The 22,483-nt window shown below is 40.8% G+C and overlaps 1 protein-coding gene across 2 annotated transcripts in view; it reads right to left on the bottom strand.

The window, feature by feature from the left end:
* The window catches only part of ank1a (ankyrin 1, erythrocytic a), a 110,239-nt gene that overhangs the window by 44,495 nt on the left and 43,261 nt on the right, over positions 1-22,483 (bottom strand). For both annotated transcript variants that reach the window (XM_074669568.1, XM_074669566.1), the window contains one exon: positions 6,126-6,218. In XM_074669568.1, the coding sequence (XP_074525669.1) occupies positions 6,126-6,218 (93 nt within the window). The remainder of the gene's footprint in view (positions 1-6,125; positions 6,219-22,483) is intronic.

Raw genomic sequence — 22,483 nt, 5'->3', positions numbered from 1 at the left:
GAGAGAGTCATTATCCTTGGTATAGGGACAGTGACACTTCTAAACATCTGTTTCACTTGCCTTTGTCCATCAACAGCCCAACTTCGAACAGTAACAGGACAGATCAAGGAAACAGGCTAGGAATGATAAGATAAAGAAGAAATGGAAGGAAAAAGCAAAAAGTACCGAAAGACTGTCTGACATCTCTGGCTGGGGATTGTGATGGTAAATAATGGACCTGGGAGGCTTCATTTAACCCCTGCTCTATATATACTGTATATTCTGAAAGCAGCTCTATCTTGCCCCCCAATCATCATGGTATCTACACTGAAGCAGCAGAATAGCTGCCTAAAGCAGAACGAGAGCCATACAAGCCTCAATATATTGACATCTCTTAATTAACAAATAAATCTTTAACGGATGTTTCTATCCAGATGCTTTCCATTTGAGCGGTTTACATGCTGCCTCATGGGCCAGATCCTGCGCTGCCTGGTACGCCAGTGATTGACTTGTTAATAAACATTAAACATCTGCAATTAAGGGCGATGCTGTCATCAGTAAGGAAAAGGCCATTCAAAGGAATGATTATAAAACTAATGTCAATTGCTCCACTGCTTCTGCGGGCCTATTTTAATGCTGCCTCTCTCACACACACACACACACACACACACACATACACACACACACACACACACACACACACACACACACACACACACACACACACACACACACACACACACACACACACACACACACACACACTCTTAAAGATACAATGACCCTCATGTACTCATGGACAGGCATTCACCTACAGTGCAGTACATGCAGGTGCATAACACACGCTCTCACTTACATTCAGCACACACTCATATGCAGCAACCATCCATATGCAGGCATACGGTTCAGGCAGTGGTATACTTTGACTGAACAAGGCCGTGCAACTCTTCATCCTACTGTTGACGTAGGTTAAGTTATCTCAACTGTTTTTTAAAGAAGACTGTGCTTGGTCATCACTGTGAGCCTGACAGGGCTCTAATAAGGGCTCATTAAAGTGGGCTTAAAAAGATATTAGTTTCAAAAATTAAAATATATTCTATAATGATTAAAATGTAATGTCATTTTGTTATACACACATTGATCTGTTCCACTATCCTGGTCTGGGTAATGGTGGGTCAGTTCCATGTATTCAGTTTAAATACTGCTGGATGGGACAAAAATGATATATTACTACTAATAAAACATTAATATTTTGCACAAAGGTAAAATTGCATCTCTTATTAACAGATTTCTGAAGTAATCTGAACTGTTTTTTAGGCTTTCAAAGACAATCTTTGATAGCTAAAGAAAAATCTGTAGCATTGACCTGTTGACAATAGTAATTCAAAGTCTTCTATACATTTTGCTAGAGTTAGACTTTTTTACTGTTCTGGTCTGTGTAAAGGAACCAGCTGAGCTGGTCTGAAAAATCTGGCAGACAGAAAGCCTGATGGGTCACACTCAGCAGGTTCTTCAGCACTGCTGACCTTTTGTTTTCTTAAAGCAGTTTTGACTTCCCATTCATTGAAAACTGATCAGGTCTTTCCGCTGATAATGCCGACTGTGTTAGAGGGAGTTTGTGGTTCTCTGAACATTTTGCCACTTTTTACACTGACTGTATGTCACATATTGTTAAGTGATTTCTTATTGCAGGGGCGTATTTTATAGCTTTATGACTTACCGACCAGCACTTCTTCTGGAGTATACCTCCACTTTTACCATGCACTTGGCGCATTCACCTGGAACACATGCACATGCAGGCATGCATGCACATTGATTGTTGTTTGGTTTCTCTCTTCTTTCTCTTTTTTTTTGTTTTTTTGATTATTAGAAAATAAACAAATGAATTAATTTGGACTGGAGATAACTTAAGTACATAAGACTTAAATAGAAAATGAAAGTGGAAGAGATAAAATATTCCTAATGATTAAGCTGGAAAGGTGGAAATTAAAACAGGTTTGAAAGGTAAACTATCTAAACCTGGCTTCTTTAAAATTGTACTGAGTGGAAAAATGACAGTAAGTTGGAGGTATTGTCTGTAACTTACATTTTTTTAAAACGCAATATATTTGTGCAAAGTTTAATTTAGTTAAATCTACCGTCCTCAAACCCAATATTAGACAAAAGAACCCCTTCTGTATTTAGTCCTTGGGATTTTATGTAAGAGGACAATTGTAAGCAGAATCCTGTTAATTTATGCTAACACTTGTTTTAATTTGAAGTGTGTCAAAGAATTAGAGTGTAGGGCCAGATTAGCTGTTCTCGCTTTTCAAAGGTCATGTTTCGATATTTTCATCCCAGCGTGGTGGACCTCTGGAGAAGTGCTCTGCATTATAAAGCCATTCATGTTATCATTATTTAGGATGGCTCCACTGGTAGTTCTCTGTGTAGGCCAGATTTTTTCCAGGAGCCATCTCACTGTTGCAAAAAGCAAAAAAGACAAGGTCTTAATGGGTCAGCAAGACGAAGAGAACCCTGTGCTCCTCTCTTCCTCCTGAAGTTGATATCTGGCCAACTACATTATTACACGACTTCTGCAGTTCTGCACAATGGCACTAAAGCCCCCTCTACCTTTAATCTGCATTCTGTAAAGCTGGTATCAATAACCCTGGGACAAAAATGAGAGTTACAATATTTGAATAGGCCATGGCCTTTCACATGTAAATTAAACTCTGCCCCCCTAGCCGAAACAAATTACAGCCAACTGCTGGTGGCTGGACATGAATGGGCTTCTAATGTAGTCTGCATCTACAGTGGGTTGGGGAGCAGCTGGAACAGAGAGACTGAGACGGGGGAGAATTTATGTGACAGTGCAGAGTGTGACAGTTTGTTTTTTTTTCATATTGAGTCTGCCATGCAGCCGTACTGTGACGAATGGGGCTTGGCTCTCCAAGCATCTGTCTCCAAGGACTCACTGAGGGGTAATTAGAGCTGTGGGAGGATATGGAATATTCCCCAGCCCACTGACTATTAATGGTGGCAAAGGGGACAGGGCCTTTACACAGACCTCTGACATCTAACAATTCTGTCCTGAGGAGGGAGTGGAGTGGGATGGGACGTTTGATGAAGCATTAGACTTTGGGTAAATTAAATCAGTCCTTAGGGAAACTGCTTGAGAAAGAGCTTTTTGTATCACCAAGCTTTCTACTGACCAATCTGAATGATTCAAACTAGTTTGATGAAATGAAACCTGGTTGAACCTTTAAAGTATATCTACCTTTTTTAACGCCTTGCTGTGTGTCTGCCAGTCATAAAAATGTTGTTGTCACATGGGATCTCAGGGGGCAGCTACCGAACCTACGTCTGTCATAATTTCAGGATGCAAACAAATATCCAGGTTAATCAAATTACCAGAAAGTGATAAAAGGCTTTGGGTGACACCATAATCTAAATTGATGGAGCCAAATCATCTCAGTGAAAGTGATCACCAAGAGCTATGTACAAAAAGTGTGAACCTACGCTAATTTGCTTGACCTGAAGTCGTAAGATTAACCAGATTTTAAGTACAGTCTGTAAAAACAAATCCTCAATACTTTCTGAAAAATTGAAGTCAAGCAGGATTCAAACTTTAACAAATGAACTATTTGGAGTTGCAACTTCACTGACTGGTTAAAAACAATATCAGTATCAGTGTATCAGAGGTGTTGACACAGCCACTTTGACATTTTATTGACAGTCATCCTGAAGCATTGTCTCCATGATTTTGGCTAGTTTTTAGCTAGTGTCCATTTTGGATGAAAAAAGGGGGATCCAATTGCAGCATATCTAATGGCACAAATCATCAAGTACCAATGCCCTAAGCTGACCCTATTTTTCCATATTTCTTTTTGCATGAAGGACATCAGTTCACGTCAAAGACCATCATGGCAAGACAGTTAACCACTTCCGAAAATATAAATTCAAACTTCCCAGGTGAACTTTGGACACCTGTTATACATACAACTGAACCTATGGTTCAGTTGGTCAAGAACCATCAGTGACTACATGGATTAGGTCAACCCAAGGTCACATCTTCTATTTAAATATTCTGGCTATACTGCTTTCTTCGTTATGATCTGTTCTATCAGCTGAACGCTCATGTGTTTCCCTGTTTTACTCATTTATAGAATGAAAAGCACATTTTTAAATTCTCTTTTTGGCATTATTATTATTTCTGGTGGGTTGAATCAAGCTATAAAATCATACATTTTCAAAGCCATCCAAACTCTTCTTTTCTGTTCAGATGCAACACTGGGGCTTAAAGGAAGAAGTTGGGGTTGTGGATTGAAGGTGAAGCAGTATCACTCGTAAATAATCACAGTGGCAGGGATTTTGGTTTGCTGATACTTTCCTCTGCTGTGCTGGTTCAGAGCCACTGAAGCCTCTTCTGCTTCTGAGCCCATCGAGTGATCAACACTGTATTCAAGGCTCTCCATTTCCTCATCTTTCATAATTCATGTTGTTTGGTTTATTGTGTCAGCTGCACTGAGTTTTTTAGTTCTTACAGGATGGTGTTTCCTTGCGTTACAGATTAAGAAAAACAAAAACATTGTTTTTAGTCATTCACACAAAAGATAAAGAGAAAATTCAAAAGAAAAAGTAAAAATGCAATTTCCAAGAGCATATGCATTCAAAGGCATCACCAAGGGGAAGTCAATACTCCATATTGTTGTGTGTTGGGCCAGTGGCCAGAGGAAAATGAGGTAAAAATGGCATATATACTCATCCACTTGCCTTCTATGTGTCATCTTTACTCTGAGTTCAATATGATTTGTTTTCATCTCTTTATGTCTCTTGTGATTCCAAATGGTTAATTGACTAAAGATCAGTAAATGGTGCTCCAGAGTATTTGGGAGCAATATGGAGATCGGAAAAGTAGGTTTAGGACTCTGACATGAGAGCAAAGGGGGGGAGCCAGGATAAAAGGGAAATAATCATAGGCAAGAGTTGTCTGGAGCAAGTTTCCCAGCAGCCTTATTGCATTTAGATAATCTCTCCTCCACAAAGTGAGCATGGATTCAAGATCATCTGTCAGACAGATGCAATAAAACCTTTGGCAAACCTGTCCCAGACTGGTTAAACAGATAATTCCAGACAAAACACAGGCACTGCACATCACAAACAGTGATACAGGAAATACACAACAGCCACAATACACAAGACACCAACGCCAACACATCAAAGGCACAGGCATAGGCAGGCTCAACCACAACATCTACAGGACAAACACCACAACAGAGAATACACAAACACAGACTCGAGCACAGACGCAACACAACAGACGTTCAAATCAAATCCAGAACATACACATAGACTGATGTCATGCAAAAGAAGGATAAAAAGCATGCAGGCAGCTGACCCCAAAACACAAACACATCTCTCACACACTTCCTCTGGTTTCCCTTCTCTCTCTCATACACACACCTAGACTTATTCGTAAACACGAACACGGTGGCACAAATGTCGCAAGCATATTCTATAAACCAAAAGAACCCACAGGAAAAATAGTTGGACAGTTACCTATTATTGGCAGAGTGAACCTGTGTGGTGTGGAGAACTTTGTGTTGAATGGTAAAGTTGTGTCAAAACTCAGATTGAGTCAGTGGGAAATGTATCATGTCTATATTTTGCCCGTGGACTCTTGCCGTGTAATATGCTCTGCTTGAGAACATTAATTTCAGAGATGTCACAGACACTGATAAAGTTAATGTAAATACAGATACACATATTATTACATATGTCAAAACAAATACACTAAAAGAACAAAAAAAGAAAAACGAACCAAGAACTTAATGAAAAAATTAGCAAGTTAGTACAATACGTCAAGCAAGGACAGGAACAAAGAAAAAGCTCCAGCCTGATCCCACGACACCTGACTGAATCAGCTCACAGCACAACAGCAACACTAGAAATTCAAAGGAACCAGAACTACAGTACCATAAGCAACAACACACAACAAAAACAAGAGAGATAAAGATAAAAAAAACAACAACAACAACAGCAGGGCAACAAGAGTGACATACACTTTCAGTGACACATACAAGATGGTCATAAATACAATATATATAAATATACATATAGATATACAGATATAGGAAAAGCCAGGTATACGTGTTGCAGATATTTACTTCATCATCATAGTGCCATACTCCTTGGCCATCGGGCATCTCAGAGCTCACACTACTGTCCTGATCGATTAGCCAGCGATGCACAGCGTGGGCCTAAAAGAACATACGACATAAAGACAGAGCCCAGTTAATCGCAACAGTGGGAAGCAGAGGGATGGAGAGACACAAAAGAGGAGAGGTGAGGAGAGGAGAGGAGAGGAGAGGAGAGGAGAGGAGAGGAGAGGAGAGGAGAGGAGAGGAGAGGAGAGGAGAGGAGAGGAGAGGAGAGGAGAGGAGAGGAGAGGAGAGGAGAGGAGAGGAGAGGAGAGGAGAGGAGAGGAGAGGAGAGGAAACAATGGCAAGGTAATGAGAGAGATTCAAAGAGGAACAGGCGAACATTTTACTCAGACACAGGTAGAAAACAAGGTGGGGGAAGGAGGGAGGGAGGGAGAGGAGGAAGAGAGCAGGAAGAGGAACCACCCGCCCCGCCCCATCCTATCCCTCCCATACAGCCCTCCCCTCCCCCAAAACACTTCCCCAGTGGGACACAGGTAAGGTTAGGATGAGTGGTATGAGTGTGAGAGCACTGTGCAGCACGACATGAGAATATCACACATACAGTGGTGAGCGTCGGGCAACACCACACTGATGGCGATGGAGGAGGGTCTGGTGTCGATGGTTTGTGGCTCACGGATGGATCAGGTGTGTCACTGTGGAGAGCTGTAACCTACACACTGAAGATAGTCGAGTAGTCCGTTTTGTGTCACGTTTGTGCAAGTGGCAACCAGACACAGAATTCAGTGTACTTACCAAAAATTCACACACAGGCATGTGCAACCACAATTGTGCAGTAACACCACAGGTACTGTTTTTTAATACAACAACACAAACAGGAAGAAGATTGTCAGAGAAACAGCAAACGGACAGAATAAGCTGTAAATTGGTCATTCTTTGTAAGCAGACAGCCAACACGAAAAGTGAAGGACAAAAGCGAGAACAGTTGAGCCAACAGTAATTCAGAGAAAAGTTATGACCAGAAGTCTGTAATGTCAACATCATCTAGGCACATAGATTGTCTGCTCCTCTCAGGGAATCAGACAATTAATAAGGCGACAGTCTCACAAAAGTCTCCCCCAATAAAGATTGACAGACAGACAGACAGACAGACAGACAGAGAGAAGGCTAAAGATCAGATCAACTCACACTGCATGTGATCAAACCCGTACTGTAGCACACTCTAGTGCCAGTCACCCTGACACACACAAACACACACACACACACTCACACACGCACACACACACACTCAACAAACCCCATCTGTAACTCCTGACTGTTGTTGTGTCAGCACCAAAAACAACCTAACGCAGCTCCTTTTGTGATGCTAGCAGCCCCGCTGTGGCAGAAATACTTGTCAGAATTTGCACGGATGGAAATTGTACAATCCAGGGATTAATAACTCAGTCGTGGCTGCTTCGGCACATTTTCTTTTTATTTCACGCCAGCAGTTTTACAGTACATGTGTTTTTGTGTGTGGTGTTTTTAAGATGCAGTGATGCAGGCTGTCGTCCTGCGACAGCACAAAATAGCCTTCACTTTAAACTGACGGGCTTTTTAGCAAAGAAACTGTTGATTGAGACAAAAAAGTGTTGATTTGCTATTTTTACAGGGATCACTGTGAACAATATGATGCTCAACCACACACACATAAGTACTGCTTTATTGTGGTAATTACAACCTATGAAATATTGGAGACTTCTCTGAACCAGCCAATGAGATGTTGACTACTTCTGCTGCACAGGTTGTTCTCACTAAAACTGTGATAAATAGTTGCTTCTAAAATGAAACAGAGAATAAAAAGACAGAAACCGGTAGTGATGCCTTGTTATGACCTAAAGAAAACAGGACTGACTTTTTCTCTACTGTTACTTTTAAACCACTGTGAGGGGCAAGTGGTGTCAGACCAGATGAGTGATAGATGACTTAGGAACCAGCATTTCTTTACATTTCACTCCCAATGTTTACATTATCATTCAGTACATTTAACAAAGAAAAGGCAGAACACGATTTTTTTTTGCCAGAAAATACTACCTTAAGAAGTTTGAGATAAAAATTAGGAAAGCTGTGACATGTCCTCAGGGGGTGCCAAAGTCAAGACAAACAGAGAGTTCCTCACAATCGCTTTTATGGACTCCAACAGTCCTTCACCAAACTACTTTATTCAAAGGGCTGGAAAAAACAAAAAAGAATTATCAACTGGGAGCAAAACCTGCCACTTTTTAAAGGTTTTCATCCTTGCTTTAATATTTAATTAAACTCCCATCATATGTAGCAAAGAGATACAGCCCAGAACTAGGGATGGGTACCTTTCACATTTGAAACAATATGGTACCAATGCCTGTCACCTGGCAATCGTATTGCTACTCAACTTTACCAATTTTGGGCACTTTTGTGTGTCTATGTGGTAATAAATAATTTGTTTGATATTAAAATCTCAAAGTTTTTAGTGAAACATATTTATCCTTCAATATATAACCTTACAACGTTCATCTCCAACATGGAAAATCTCCTACTTTTCCACTCTCTAACAGTCACAAAGATGCATTTAGGTACCTAAACATGGTACTTTTTGATTTTACGTGAACTGGTACGCGGTACCTATAAAAGTACCTAATTCGGTATCAATCCCAACCAAGAGCCTTTTAAAAGGTCATTGCCCCTCCATCATCTCCAATGTGCTAAAAACAAACACTGTTTTCAACGAGTTACCTGCTCTGATTCTTTGGACATTGTCCAGAAATCTCAAAAGGAAATGGTTTCAAAGAAAGACGTAGAAGTGAAAATATTTTTTCTCTTTTCTGCAGAGCTCAGCAAACAAAATGGAAAGGGGGAACCAATAACAGAAATACAGAGACAACCCTTTATGGTGTTTGTGAGCAAGAACTCAAAGCTTTTCAACCATCTGAAAACAACTTCAGAGAGCACTTGCTCCTTTGAACTTGAGTTAAATGCAGAACTATCCCAAATACAAATTCTGGCAGAAAATCTTTCACTGAAAAGCAACGCTAATCCTGACTCTTAACCCAGGTCATCATCAGAGAAGAGATCCTTTTGAAAAGTTATAAAAGAGAGACACCCCTCTGATTTTACACATCTTTTTACAACTATGAGGGCACCTGATCCTCTCCCAGGACAAAGATACACACACATAAAGAGGGAGCAGGACCTTTTGTGTCAGGTGGTTCGCTAAGAAGACAGATGCATTAGCTGGTAAACACAAAGCAGGAAAGTGGAGGGCAACACGCAGAAACAGACGAAGTCACCTCAAGGGTACAGTGAATCAAAGGGTGACAGTAGAGGCCAAAGCCACAAGTTAGGACACCCAAAAATAGACAAAAGAAGCAGAAGGGGGGCGACAGTGTATGACTGGACAGGACTGTAGCACGCATGCAGCATTTTAGTTACCGTTTTTTTTTAGATAACTTTTAAAGCATGAATGAACACTGTGCATGACCTTCATCTTTGAAAAGTATTTGCAGTTAAAGCGCAAAGTATCTCTGTGTGTACATGTGAAGGGGATTGTGTGTGTGTGTGTGTGTGTGTGTGTGTGTGTGTGTGTGTGTGTGTGTGTGTGTGTGTGTGTGTGTGTGTGTGTGTGTGTGTGTGTGTGTGTGTGTGTGTGTGTTGATGTGTGGGTGCTTATGGGTGTGTGTACGTGATGCACAGGGCGTCATCTGTAGAGTTTGTGGTGAGTTACAGAGCGTGTCAGCTTAAACGAATAATTGGATTAAGTAGCAGACGGCTAGTGATGACAGCTAGAGAGAGGGAGAGAGACAGAGAGAAGGAGAGAAAGGGAGGGTGAGGACGAGGAGGTGGAGGGGGGTGCTGATAAGAGTAACAGGCCATTTGCTGCAGAGCTGCTGGGAGCCTCAGGGCTGCGAACAGACGCACACAGGGAACTCAAACTGTTACGCTGTAGATTACGGGGATAAAGGGATAACACTTCAAGTCTCAAGACGTCTAACTAGCAGCCTCTTGGCATTTGAGTATACTTTACATCAAACTTCAAGACAAGCACAAGGCAACCAGTATGAGTCATGTAGAGCTGGAGAGAAAAAGGACATGTCAGTTTGTCCCGGTTTGCTTTATGTGCTTTGAATCCTCCCTGATGGCCTCTGGAGTGGGGCCACTCAGGAGGATGTTACCTCTCCACATTTGTCGCTCATCATTTTCAGTGATGGCTGCAGAGCCAGAGCCGAGGATACGGCTCAGGAGCAGAGTCAAAAGAGATAGGAGTGCATGTCAGAGGAACCTTTATATTGGACAAAAAGGAATGTGTGAGAGTGATTACAGAGTAATAAAACTGAGAGCAGGGAACAGATGGAAGAGAACAGAGCTAACTTGGCTGCACGCTTCCACCGGTGACCTTTGGTAGATCACAGGAACAACCTAGAACCTGCAATCCCCAAAAGATCTGTTAGTGATGTAGTGATACTTACAACAACACAAGAAATGGTCAAGGTCCTCTATAGATCACATGTTCTGATCCTGTTCACGCAGAATAGATACTCACTGAAAGTAATGGTTGGAGGAACTGGCTGCAGGAATGTCCTGTAATTCAACAGACTAACAGTACAAAATGTCATCCAGACTGGGCTACCAAAGTGTACAAATACAGGAAAATACAAGTATAACCAGGTGAAAATAATCAAATTAATCTGCTTAAGACTGAGAAAGTCAACTATCACACCAGATCTAACACAACAAAGTGGATCACTTCTAGTGTCCATGCTAAACACCACCTGGATAAAGACGAGACAGATAAATCCAGCATACAGATATCATGGGGAATAGGGAAAAGCAGTTTGATTTTAGGTATAAGCAGAATACTGTTTAACTGGTTAAGCTGCCGGCTGCATGGAGCTTTCATTACAATAAGCACTCCAGTGGGAGAGCACAGCTCTCTGCTGCTCAATGGACCTGCACTGCCTCAGTAACTCACACTCCCTCTGTGAGCACAGTGAGAACAATACGCTACAGAAGAGCATACAAATGTCTCCAGCATTAAGAACCAAGCACCTTTCTCCAAATACCTATTCATCAGTCCAGTTTGTTTTAGCACTGCAGTGTATCAGCTGCTCTCTGGATCATCCACCTTGCAGTCCATTACCGTCAAGTGCAGGAACATCAGGTAATCACGCTCTAATGCCACGAGTCAAAGTAGGCCAGTGCCAGGCTAGTTCCTTGTGAAAAGCTGACACAGTGTCTAAACTAAATGGACCCCTACTAAATTATTCAAGTCCAGAAAAAAAAAAGAAAAAAATCAAGTTGAGTTATGGCAACGCAGCAACACCATGGAGGTGCTGAACAGTTAAGAGCTTTTCTCAGAATTCGACAGGACACCTGATTTATCTGGCCCACAGTTCTTATTTCAGTACAACTTGACTAACCACAGAAAATGGGGTGTGCTTTAAAGAGGTCAGCAACAAGAAGGGAATGTTAAGAGTTGACATCCTGTACATGCTACAACCAAACAGCAGCAGAAAAAAATAATTTGCACACAAACTCAAGATATTTATCAAGATTGAATCACAAGGAATGAGAAGGCACTGTGTGACAGCCTTAGGAACTGGTGTTAATATAAATAATATTAATAATAAACTATTTAGATGTTATGTTTGTCAATGACCTCATCATTTTTTACAGAGTCAAACACAGCTTATGTAATTAAATCATTAAGCATCATCACGCACTAAACAAATCAACTCCAGCTGAAAACAAGGAACAATTTGAAACTCAGCATTTTTATTCAATTAGATTTAAACTACATAATGTGGACTTTGGATTTATTTGTTATTTTATTAAACTGCTCAGACTTCAGAACGCTGGCAGCTTTCTTAGAGAACAGAGTGGGAGTTAAACAAAGCCTGTCTAAGTTTTGAAGCTGCTACAGACGATCAAGACATGACTGAAATTAAGTCAAATGGAGTGAGAGCAGCTATTGGCATCACAAGTTTTTCCCATTTTGACATTAATTCATTGTATTTGCTAACACCGAATTATTGGAGTTGATTTTCTTAATTCTTGAGGTAGTCCAGGCTATGTCACAGATTTGAATGAAATGACAAGTAGTTATTTCCTGTGAGTCCCAACATTGTCTACAGAGCTGCCAACAAACACTTAAATCTTCCCAGAAGCCTTCTCAGTCCAAGATGTATGGCAGCTGATTTGCAGTCCAGTTTTTTTTATTGACTTAAAGCAGAAGGACTGCTCAGAAAGACATCTCCATGGGCCCTCTTAATGACAGTCATTACTTTTAAATCAAAGTGTCCTTGTGATTAAAGCAACTTTAAACCATGTGAAAAAAAAACTCCAAGTAGTTTTTTGTTAGTGAGCTACTTAATGCTACCATGCAAAATATAATCTGCTAAATAAGACATGCTTTGTTGCATTACAACAAAGACATCCATTTACTCCCCAAAATCAGATAAATAAACCATCACAGCTGAAACATCTTCAACGTGTGAGAGGTTTTACATGTTAGCAGACGTAAATGAATGCAGATCTAGAAGAGGAGACTTCTAAAGTGAGTGAAGAGTGAAGAGATAGCAGAGTGAGAATGAGCGGGAGAGCTTTGCAGATCTCAGCCTGATAAATAATTCATGGCAGAGAGCTGCCAGCGACTAGCCTGAGATCCTTCGTAGAGGAGGTTTCTGGAGGGGCACAGGTGGAACCTGCAGGTGGGATGAAAGGGAAGGATGGTGTAGTCACCTTCACCTAACACCTCTGTGCTGGCTAACTCCTCCATCTGGGCTCACATTCACTCTCTACCTGTTCACTACATGCTTGTGTGTGAACATGTGCAGTGTCACCTTTTTCATCCTTTACTGTCCACTCCCTCTCTCCACCTGGCAGCGTGCAATGTGAGGTCCTGCTGTGTGTGTGTGTGTGTGTGTGTGTGTGTGTGTGTGTGTGTGTGTGTGTGTGTGTGTGTGTGTGTGTGTGTGTGTGTGTGTGTGTGTGTGAGCAGAGGATGGGTGGGCTATGGAAAAAACATCAGGTGAAACTTACATGTTATATTTGTGGAACACAGTGCAACGTTGTATAAAACATATCTTTCAAAACATTTATCCAGAACTATGGATTCATCTTAAAGGATGTTTTTGGTATAGATAGAAGTGTTGTTAGCAGTTTTAATGTTTATTTATTTACTATCTTTTCTTAATTTGAATGATAAAAAAAAGCTGTTCATTTAACGACAATTGTAACATTTAAAGATGCCACAGTGAGTGCATGATGCCATCACTTTTCAAGAGTTATACCTGGTTTATGCTCTGGTGTTGGTGCCCTCTCTTGTTATTTTGTTTCTCTTCACTCTGGCTTTAAAATGCATCACACACTAAAAAACAGAGTCAAACAAACTAGCCACGGTTACATGGGGAGTTTTTCGTCTTTCCGAATGGGATCTTTCTGAATGACTTTTCCGAAAAACAATAGTATACATGGAAAAGGAATATTCTAATCTCTGGTCTACATGCGCCGCTGTATTCAAACAGAATAGTCAATGGGGCATGCGCAGAAAAATGTAAACATCACGTGATTTATCAAAGATGGAGGACAACAGTTTTTTTATCACGGTGTTGCAATACTCTGTATTGCAAGTTTTTCGTCCGTCCAGTCTTGAAATTATGTTCAGGTCGTTCAAAGTTTGGATTAAAAACAAACTTTCCGCAGCAGTCCAGTGCTGACTGCTCGCCGCCATTTTTAAAGTTGAGGAACGTCTCTAGTTGTGTCTTATGTCATATCTGAGCATGCACTGAAAGAACGTACCCTGACAACTTTCCGTCTGAGTGGACACATGATACCTCAATCGGTTTGGGGAAAGGAATATTCCACCCCTGTGAAACCGATTAAATGTCCATTCGGATTGGCACTCTACTTTCAGATTGAGGTGTATACAAAGGTTAAATTCTTTCCGTTTGAGCAAATAAACCAAATGCAAGCGGAATATTTGGGTCCATGTAAACGTGGCTACTGACTGCAGTAACTAATGAAAACATTTCATTCAGGTCTTGAAAACCTCTTGCATCCTTTGAGAGAAGCTGGTGCCAAAAACGCTGCAAAGAAAAAGGTGTTCATCTGGAAAATCATGGACTGTTTTCTTAATCACTGCCTTTTTCGTATTTAAGTTCTGATTTCTAACTTGTTTATTCTGCTGTCCAAAACTTGTGTATACATCATTACTAACTCTTCAGTTAATTACACTTTAATGTGTGAATCATTTTCTACAGTAATTTATGGCTTGGCATTTAAGAAGTTTTAGTCTCTTATGACCTACACACAAAGGTACAGACGGTGCTTTTCATCTTTATGAGTTTGAAGCGACTTAAATCCCAAAGGTAACCACATAAATGAGTCAAAAAAAAGTCGAAATACAGTACAAAAATGGAACAGGGCTTACAGCTAAACCCAACAACAATAACATGGAGTTCCTGTCAAATTCAACCTTGTCCCATCCTCAGCTCTGAGGTTGCAGAGGTCAGAGGTCAATAAAGCAAAAAGATAAACATCACTAAACTGAAGAGAGAGGCTTGTGATGTTTTTGTGCAGCGGAAAGACAGTACAACCTTTTCTGATCCACAGCTCTGTTTGGACCTTTCGTGGGTTTTTTTTTAGAGAAGATCTATCTGAGGGTTGTAGAAGCAGAGTGGAAAAGTGTGCCTTGACAAAAAGACCTTTCGAGGGCCTGGGTATAAGTGTCGGTTGACAGCACACACTTGATGTAAACTTTTAATTTTAGAGTTGCAGGATCTGTAGTAGTACTTTGACTTTTACCACAATGTTGAAAAGTTCATAGAAAAACAAAAAAGAAAGAGGAAGGCTTGAATACAACAGAGTGATTTGTCACAATTCAAATGTTGTTCAATTACTAGGATGTCTTTAAATATCTTCTTTTCGTGTGGACACCATTAATTTGAACTATGACATGACAAAGTCAACAATGTTTTCATGTTTTAGAGGACTCCAGGGGCATAGTTTGGACTTTGTGTGTTTCTTTATGTGTTTTATCAATGACATTTGGCTGCACCCCCTAACCCCCCCCCTCTCCTGTTTTTCTCCTCTTTCCATTGAAAACCGTTGCTCCTCCATCCCAGACTATTTTTATCTATCATTTCATTACCATAATAAAACACATGCATGAAAAAAAGATAAACTCAAAGAGACAGCGCAGCCAAAAACCTGGATTTGGGAGGCTTATTTTCATCTTTCTTTCTTGTCCTCTATTCTTTTATGTTGCTCTTTTCTTTTCGCTCAGAGAAATGGAAAGAGACATGCCTTTTCATTCAGCCTGTGCCTCATTATGGCGCTTTTCAGGTCTGTTCCTTTGTATAGGGCCAGCCCAGAGCTGTGCACAGACATAGAGGAGCACCCGGTGGATTACTCGGCCTCACGTCAACACTCACGGCAGAACCACCAACCACTCTGGGGAAAGCCCCTGCCAAGTGTAGCATGAACGTTACATGCTCAAATAAGTGTAGCCAAACAGCCATGCCAAGACTAAACCAACAGGAACAGCTGCTGTGCCGCAGACATCAATGTGAACAATACATGAAGAGCTTCAAACCAGGGCACGCCTATAATGACGCTGGACAGAATGTATAGCAGTCCACTGATAATCAGCATGAGGTGTATAGTCTAGCCACACAAGGCATCAAACTAAACGCCAATAAGAGTTTACATCCAGAAGTGATGGACATAATGCTTTTTGTCACCGACAAGCCTGAGGTCACCGCCTGCTTTAGACACGGAGACACAAAATGAAGCGTCTCTCGGCTTAACGTTTGGCCTGTAACACACAATACTTGTTTGAACAAATACGTCTTGTGGCACTCTTTATCAAGACAACCAGATAAATTCATCTGCTGGTTCAAAGATTTCTGTATAACGCCAAAGTTAATGAATACATTGTTCGAAAAATAACCTGGATAAAGAGATATCCAAACAATATAGTTTTTTATTGTTCAATTATTTTTATTTGTAACTACCTATCGTGAGAAATATGACCAGCTGCTTTTTTTGACAAGCTGTTTTAATTTTTGGGCCCATTTTTTTTTTCAGTTCAGTCCCTCTCATCACGTTTTTGTAGAAGGAATAAAAGGGGAAACAGGCCAAACAGCTGACAAAGAAAATTAGCAGCTTATTGATGAGTGTTTGCTTGGATTTTCCCTTAATGGAGCGAATAATATATAATCAAATTCAAAGTAATTTTTGTAAAAATGGGCTGAATTCTGGGTATCAACATGCTAACAAAAAAGGACACTCCACAGCCACAGCACTCGCTCAGATGACTGGATGAAGGAAATTGACGATAAAAAAATTGTTGGGTCTGTACTACTTGATTTAAGTGCAGCATTTGACATTCTCGATCACCATGTGTTATTGAATAAACTGTGCTGTTACAGTTTTGAACCCTCTGCTGTAGCATGGATTGAGAGCCATTTGACTGAGAGGAAATATACAGTATACTTCAATGGTAGTTGAAGAGATGTGAGCTGTGGAGTGCCTCAAGGAAGTTGTTTGGGCCCACTTGTGTTTTCCATATATATTAATGATTTTTCTTTGATTTTGGATCATGCCACTGTTGCAGCATATGCAGATGATTTCACAATTTATGCTTCAGCATATACAACAGATGAACTTACTAGAATATTAAATAAGGCATTAGAGTTAACAGAAAAATGGATGCTTTGCAATAAACTGGTTCTAAACAGGGGCAAGACAAAATGTATAGTTCTAGGTTCTAAAAATTCATTAAGAGAAACACCTAAGCTTCACATATCTTTGGGTGACACGGAGGTAGAACACGTAACAGAGGTAAAACTATTAGGATTTATTGTAGACAAATGTCAAATGTCCTGGAACAACCAGGTAGATCACATAGTTAAAAAGATGGGTAGTGGTATAGCTGTGATTAAACGCTGCAGAAATTTAATGTCTAATTATCTACTAAAGTAAGTGGTGCAGGCACTGGTGCAGTCACACTTATGGCCTCATTTACACGACAACGTTTCATCTGCAAACGCTAAAACGCAGTGAAAAAAATCTGCATTTACACGGAAACGCTGATGGACTGAAAACGCTGTAGTAAGCATGCCAGGCCTGTAGGTGGTGCTACAACTGTCTTGTCTACAAGCCTCTTTTGGAAGATCTCCACCAAAGTAGAGTGGAGCCGATCATCTGGTGTATTGGCACGGCAACGGTGTCGGGAGCGTTTCAGAAAAATCCCACTCTGGGGGTTGTTTTCAAAACTTTGCGTTTTGGGTCAGCTGAAACGCTGTTTCCGTGTAAAACGCAACAAAACTTTTGCATTTCACCCAAAAACCGTTGTCGTGTAAACGGCCCCTTAGACTATTGCTCTATAATTTGGTAGAGTACATCAGAGAGTAACATGAATAGGTTACAGGTGGCCCAAAATAAAGGAGCCTGTTTAATCCTTTGATGCCCATTTTGAATTAATGTTAGATTGATGAATGATAGTTTAGCTTGGTTAAGTGTTAAATGCAGGGTGCAATATTCTCTAATATGTCTTATCAAAAATATAACAACAACAAAAATACCAGAAATACTACACAGGACCTTAGAATTTTTTTCAGGTACTCATTATCATTTCACCCGACAGTTATCAGGACATTGGTTGGTTTTGCCCCGGTGTAGAAGCAACTTTAAACAGAGGTTGATGTGTTACAGAGCAATGGTGGCATGGTTTGCCTTACCCTTTTTTCTGGTCTCTGAGAGTAATGAAATGTGCTTTAAGGAAAAGTTGAAATTGTTTCTGTTTACCCAACATGTATAACTGTGTTTGATTTACTGCTTCTTTGGTTGATGAGGTTGGTGAGACCTCAGGAAGAGTAGCTGCTGTTAATTTCAGCAGCTAATGGGAATCTAATAAATAAATAAATAAATAATGTTGATGGAGACCAAATATTGGGATAAAGAGGGCTGATCACTGGCTTCAGATTAACAGATGTTTTTGCAGCTATTTCATAAAAAGTTTGCAATCCATTAACTTAGGTGTGTGATAATATGTGTGTCACATTCACAGCGTCTTTCTCCTGCCTACGAGTGTCCAGAACCTTGGCTATGACAGGTGTCATGAGGAAAAATGACTGATCTCATTCAGATGTCCGTCTCTGTCTCTGTGTGTGCTGTATACAGAGGATGTGTGAGCTCAGCAGTTGGCAGAGCGGAGATGCAGTCAGGTGGTCATCTATCAAAGCTGTGCTCTCACCTTCTCCAGCTCTCTCCTGGGACACGGAGACAGATGCCCTCTCTATCACCGCTCCACGTTGAGCTTATTAAGCCTCTGTGCTGTGTTAGTTACTCCTTCTGCTGTGCACAGTAACTCGACACATTTTACTGTTCAAGTGCATTTAAGCTTATAGCTTCAATCTATTTTTTCTTACCTTTACAACAAACCTCTGAAATTTACAGAATCTGCTCTGTAACTATTCTCAGTGCAGTTCTCGTTTAAGGAAAGGAAATAAAACCTCTACGGTGACAGCTGCATAGCTCTTAAGACAAATCTTTATTGCCTGCATTGTTGATTAGATTCCCAGCAGGGAAACTGAATCTGCAGGATAATATTCTCAGGAGGAAAGAAGAAAAAAAGCAGCAGCCAGTGAGCTGTGATAGTGAGAGTGAGAGACAAGGTATGAATCATGTCAAACCCCAAAGAAAAATGGTTTTGTCTCCCTGACCTTTAAAAAGGAAAGTACTGCTAAAAAGTTATTTTAAAAAAAACCTCACTGTAATTTTCTCTCCTTCATCACCTACAGTGTGTGGGGGTCTGTACCATTAACTTTTAGATATTCATTCATACATTCATTCAAAAAACAAGTACACCTGCTGCAGGAGCAAGCTTGTTTACTTTTACTCACTGAAAGCAGCACACAATAGGATTCAAAACAATCTGATAGTTATGCTAAACCGAGTACAGTATCTGCATATTAATGCAAGCAGCATGTGTTGAAAACAGGGACAAAGACGGGGGCAAGCTTTCTTGAACCACAGCTGTCTTGTCATGAAAGACGCACAGATCCAGAAAAAGACAAGAACCATAATGACGTGTTTATCCGTGTTATGCTGCCAAACAGGGCAAAGGAAAAAGATGGTTCAGTTCATGTTTAGAGCTCCCTCATCCACTTCCCCACTTTTCTTTCTTTCTTTCCCTCTCATTGTTGCTGACTCAGCCCTCAGGGAGACTCCTCCATGAGGCCAGCCCTGGCTTGGTTTCAGGGGGGTTTGAGTGCTGCTGCTGATGGTAGAGGTTTGTGTGTCTGTGCCCAAACTTCACGTGCAAATGCATCATCCTTAGCAGCCCACACTGAATGTACGTATTAACATTAAGCTTGAATGCAAATGTTTGAGATGCTCCTCTTCACAGGACACTTTAAGGAATGATAAGAGATCAAAGTCAGACATGTTGGCAAGAAAATTGTTTGTTGTTAGAATTAAAAGTTAACAATAATGATGTCCTACTTGAACTTCAAGCTCTGTTCAAAAGTCAAGGTTTAAAAAAAGTCAAGTTAAATTAAGTGGTAATTTTGCAATACTGCATTAGGTGTCACCAAGGGCACAAGTACACACAGCACTCTGATAGCGCTTGGAAAAAAAGAGAAATGTGATACTTTACGTGACAATAATGAAAACCAAGAAGCAGTCCAAGTGTTTTCCAGCAACTTCATGCTGCTCATATTTTCTTAATAGGAGAAGGAAACAGAAAACACTCACAGGTGATCTCTGCAAGGGACTATATCCCTCTCTTATGCTTTTTCTCTCTCTCTCTCCACACACACACACACACACACACACACGCGCGCCCTGCAGTCCCTGTTACACTCCCATCCATCTGCAGTATTGACAAACACCGCTCTGAGACACCTTAATCATGCATACAGGCGTGCACACACACACACACACACACACACACACACACACACACACACACACACACACACACACACACACACACCAGCAGAGCACAGCTGTTGAAAAGCCATTTTCTATATTCATGAAGAGGGCACGTTGAGTTCCTAACTGCAGCTCTCCCCTGATTCTGTAGTCAGCACTTACGGCACGTGGCTTGGATCTATACCCATGTGCGCGCTAGGACGGAAGCTAATACACACACAGACACAGACACACACACACACCCTTGGACATACCTTCATGCACACTTTAAAGCTTTGCACGTTGCCTCACAAATGACCTGCAGATACACAAAGAGGTCCAAATAAAGAATCTCGCTCACACACAGCAGGAAAGCTGAATGTGTCTAAAAATAGCACTCTATTGGCACCCCCACTGATATTATTATTCCTTTCATCTTCCTTATCAGCAGTGTGGGGCTCATTCAGTTGGTGGACAGTCAAGCTGCTTTCATGGAGCTTTTCCTCGCCTCCCCATTGACGCCAACATCACACTACCCTCCTCATATCCTCTTTTCAGATTCTGTCCTCTCCTCTCCAACGCTTCCATCTTGCCTCTCCGGGAGCTTCCCCTTCTCTCTCTACTTCTGCCCTCTAAAGTGAAACCGCTGATGTTTGACACCCACCACGTTGTTGAGAAAAAGGGGCTGGGGCAGGCAGGTAGGTGCATCTCAAAAAAAGAGAGGATAGCATGATGGAAAAACATTGGACATAAAGTAGGGAGAAAGATGAGTGTAAGATTCCTTTGGGTGTATTTTATATCACAGTAGAAAACAAAAACAACACTGACTTCTAAATTTTCAGGTGCAGCTCAAGGAGAATGACTGCAACACTAGCCACGTTTACATGGACCCAAATATTCCGCTTGCATTCGGTTTATTTTCTCAAACGGAAAGAATTTAACCTTTGTATACACCTCAATCTGAAAGTAGAGTGCCAATCTGAATGGACATTTAATCGGTTTCACAGGGGTGGAATATTCCTTTCCCCAAACCGATTGAGGTATCATGTATCCACTCAGACGGAAAGTTGTCAGGGTACGTTCTTTCAGCGCATGCTCAGATATGACGTAAGACGCAACTAGAGACGTTCCTCAATTTTAAAAATGGCGGCGAGCAATCAGCACTGGAGGAAAGTTTGCTTTTGATCCAAACTTTGAAGAACCGAACATAATTTCAAGACTGGACGGACACTCACAATACAGAGTATTGCAATCTAGTGATTAAAAAAAACTGTCATCCTTTGTCTTTGATAAATCTCGTGATGTTTACGTTTTTCTGCGCATGCCCCATTGACTATTCTGTTTGATTATAGCGGCGCATGTAGACCAGAGATTGGAATATTCCTTTTCCATGTATACAATTGTTTTCGGAAAAGTCATTCAGAAAGATCCCATTCGGAAAGACGAAAAACTCCTCATGTAAACGTGGCTACTGATCTGTCATTGACTGCTACACCAAAGGATGTGATCTATACATACGAAGAACAGCAACCAGAGTAGAACTGCAATTAACAATCACGTGTTTCCACCGCACAAAGACGGTACCTGAGCACTATTTCTGACCCTCGCACTAGATAACCTAACACATAATCTGTGACCAGGAAGGAAGAGTTCCTACAGAACATCTCTGTTAGTACTGAGCTGATTAAATTAAACCTTCTCACAGCGCTGGTTTATAAACCACCTGCAGCTGGTACTGCTGATGTCAGTATACATTCTCTTAGATTGTTGGATTAATAAGTCTCACCCTGCAACCGAACCATCTGTTGCAATAGATTACTGAATGAAAGATCTTAAAATAAGAGTTGTGTTACTTAGACGTCTTTATACAGCACACAGCTGATGACTGTTGTCAAAAGAACAGACACAAACCGAGAAAAGAGACAAGGGGAGGTGAGGTGGTCAAGCTGTTTTGTGCACAAGAGAGGAAAACCGAATGTGCAGGGATGGGACAGCATTAGGAAAAAAATAACAAGTGGAGCAAATGAATGTTGTTTGTGAGCTCAAATGCTAAAATAAGCTTGAGAGTACCCCACTGAAATATAAACTAGATAGATAAACATAATAGATGATACAATGTAGCATGAAAAATGTGTTTTCAACAGACATTTAGCTGACTTCAAGAGCAATAACTTTTAAGATTGATAAGGTGTGGAGATGCCCTAGCAGTCTGGCCCCTCATGCTGGCCCGGGTTTGAAACTAGCCTGTGACCTCTTTCTTGCATGTCACTCCCCACTAGGGCTGGGAGAAAAAATCAAAAATTGATAAATTGGGATTTTTTGTGTGGCAATATAAAAATCGAGATTCTATGTCAAACAATTTTTTTTTTCCAAATTTAAATTCTTCATTGAAGTCTGTGTTTATAAAATGGATTTGAAAAAGTTACCACTTT

The sequence above is a fragment of the Halichoeres trimaculatus genome, unplaced genomic scaffold (genome assembly GCF_033239565.1).
Source record: "Halichoeres trimaculatus isolate MK-OKI-2021-1 unplaced genomic scaffold, fHalTri1.1 fHalTri1_scaffold_5, whole genome shotgun sequence".
Taxonomy (NCBI): domain Eukaryota; kingdom Metazoa; phylum Chordata; class Actinopteri; order Labriformes; family Labridae; genus Halichoeres; species Halichoeres trimaculatus.
This window is presented reverse-complemented; position numbering and strand designations above follow the sequence as displayed.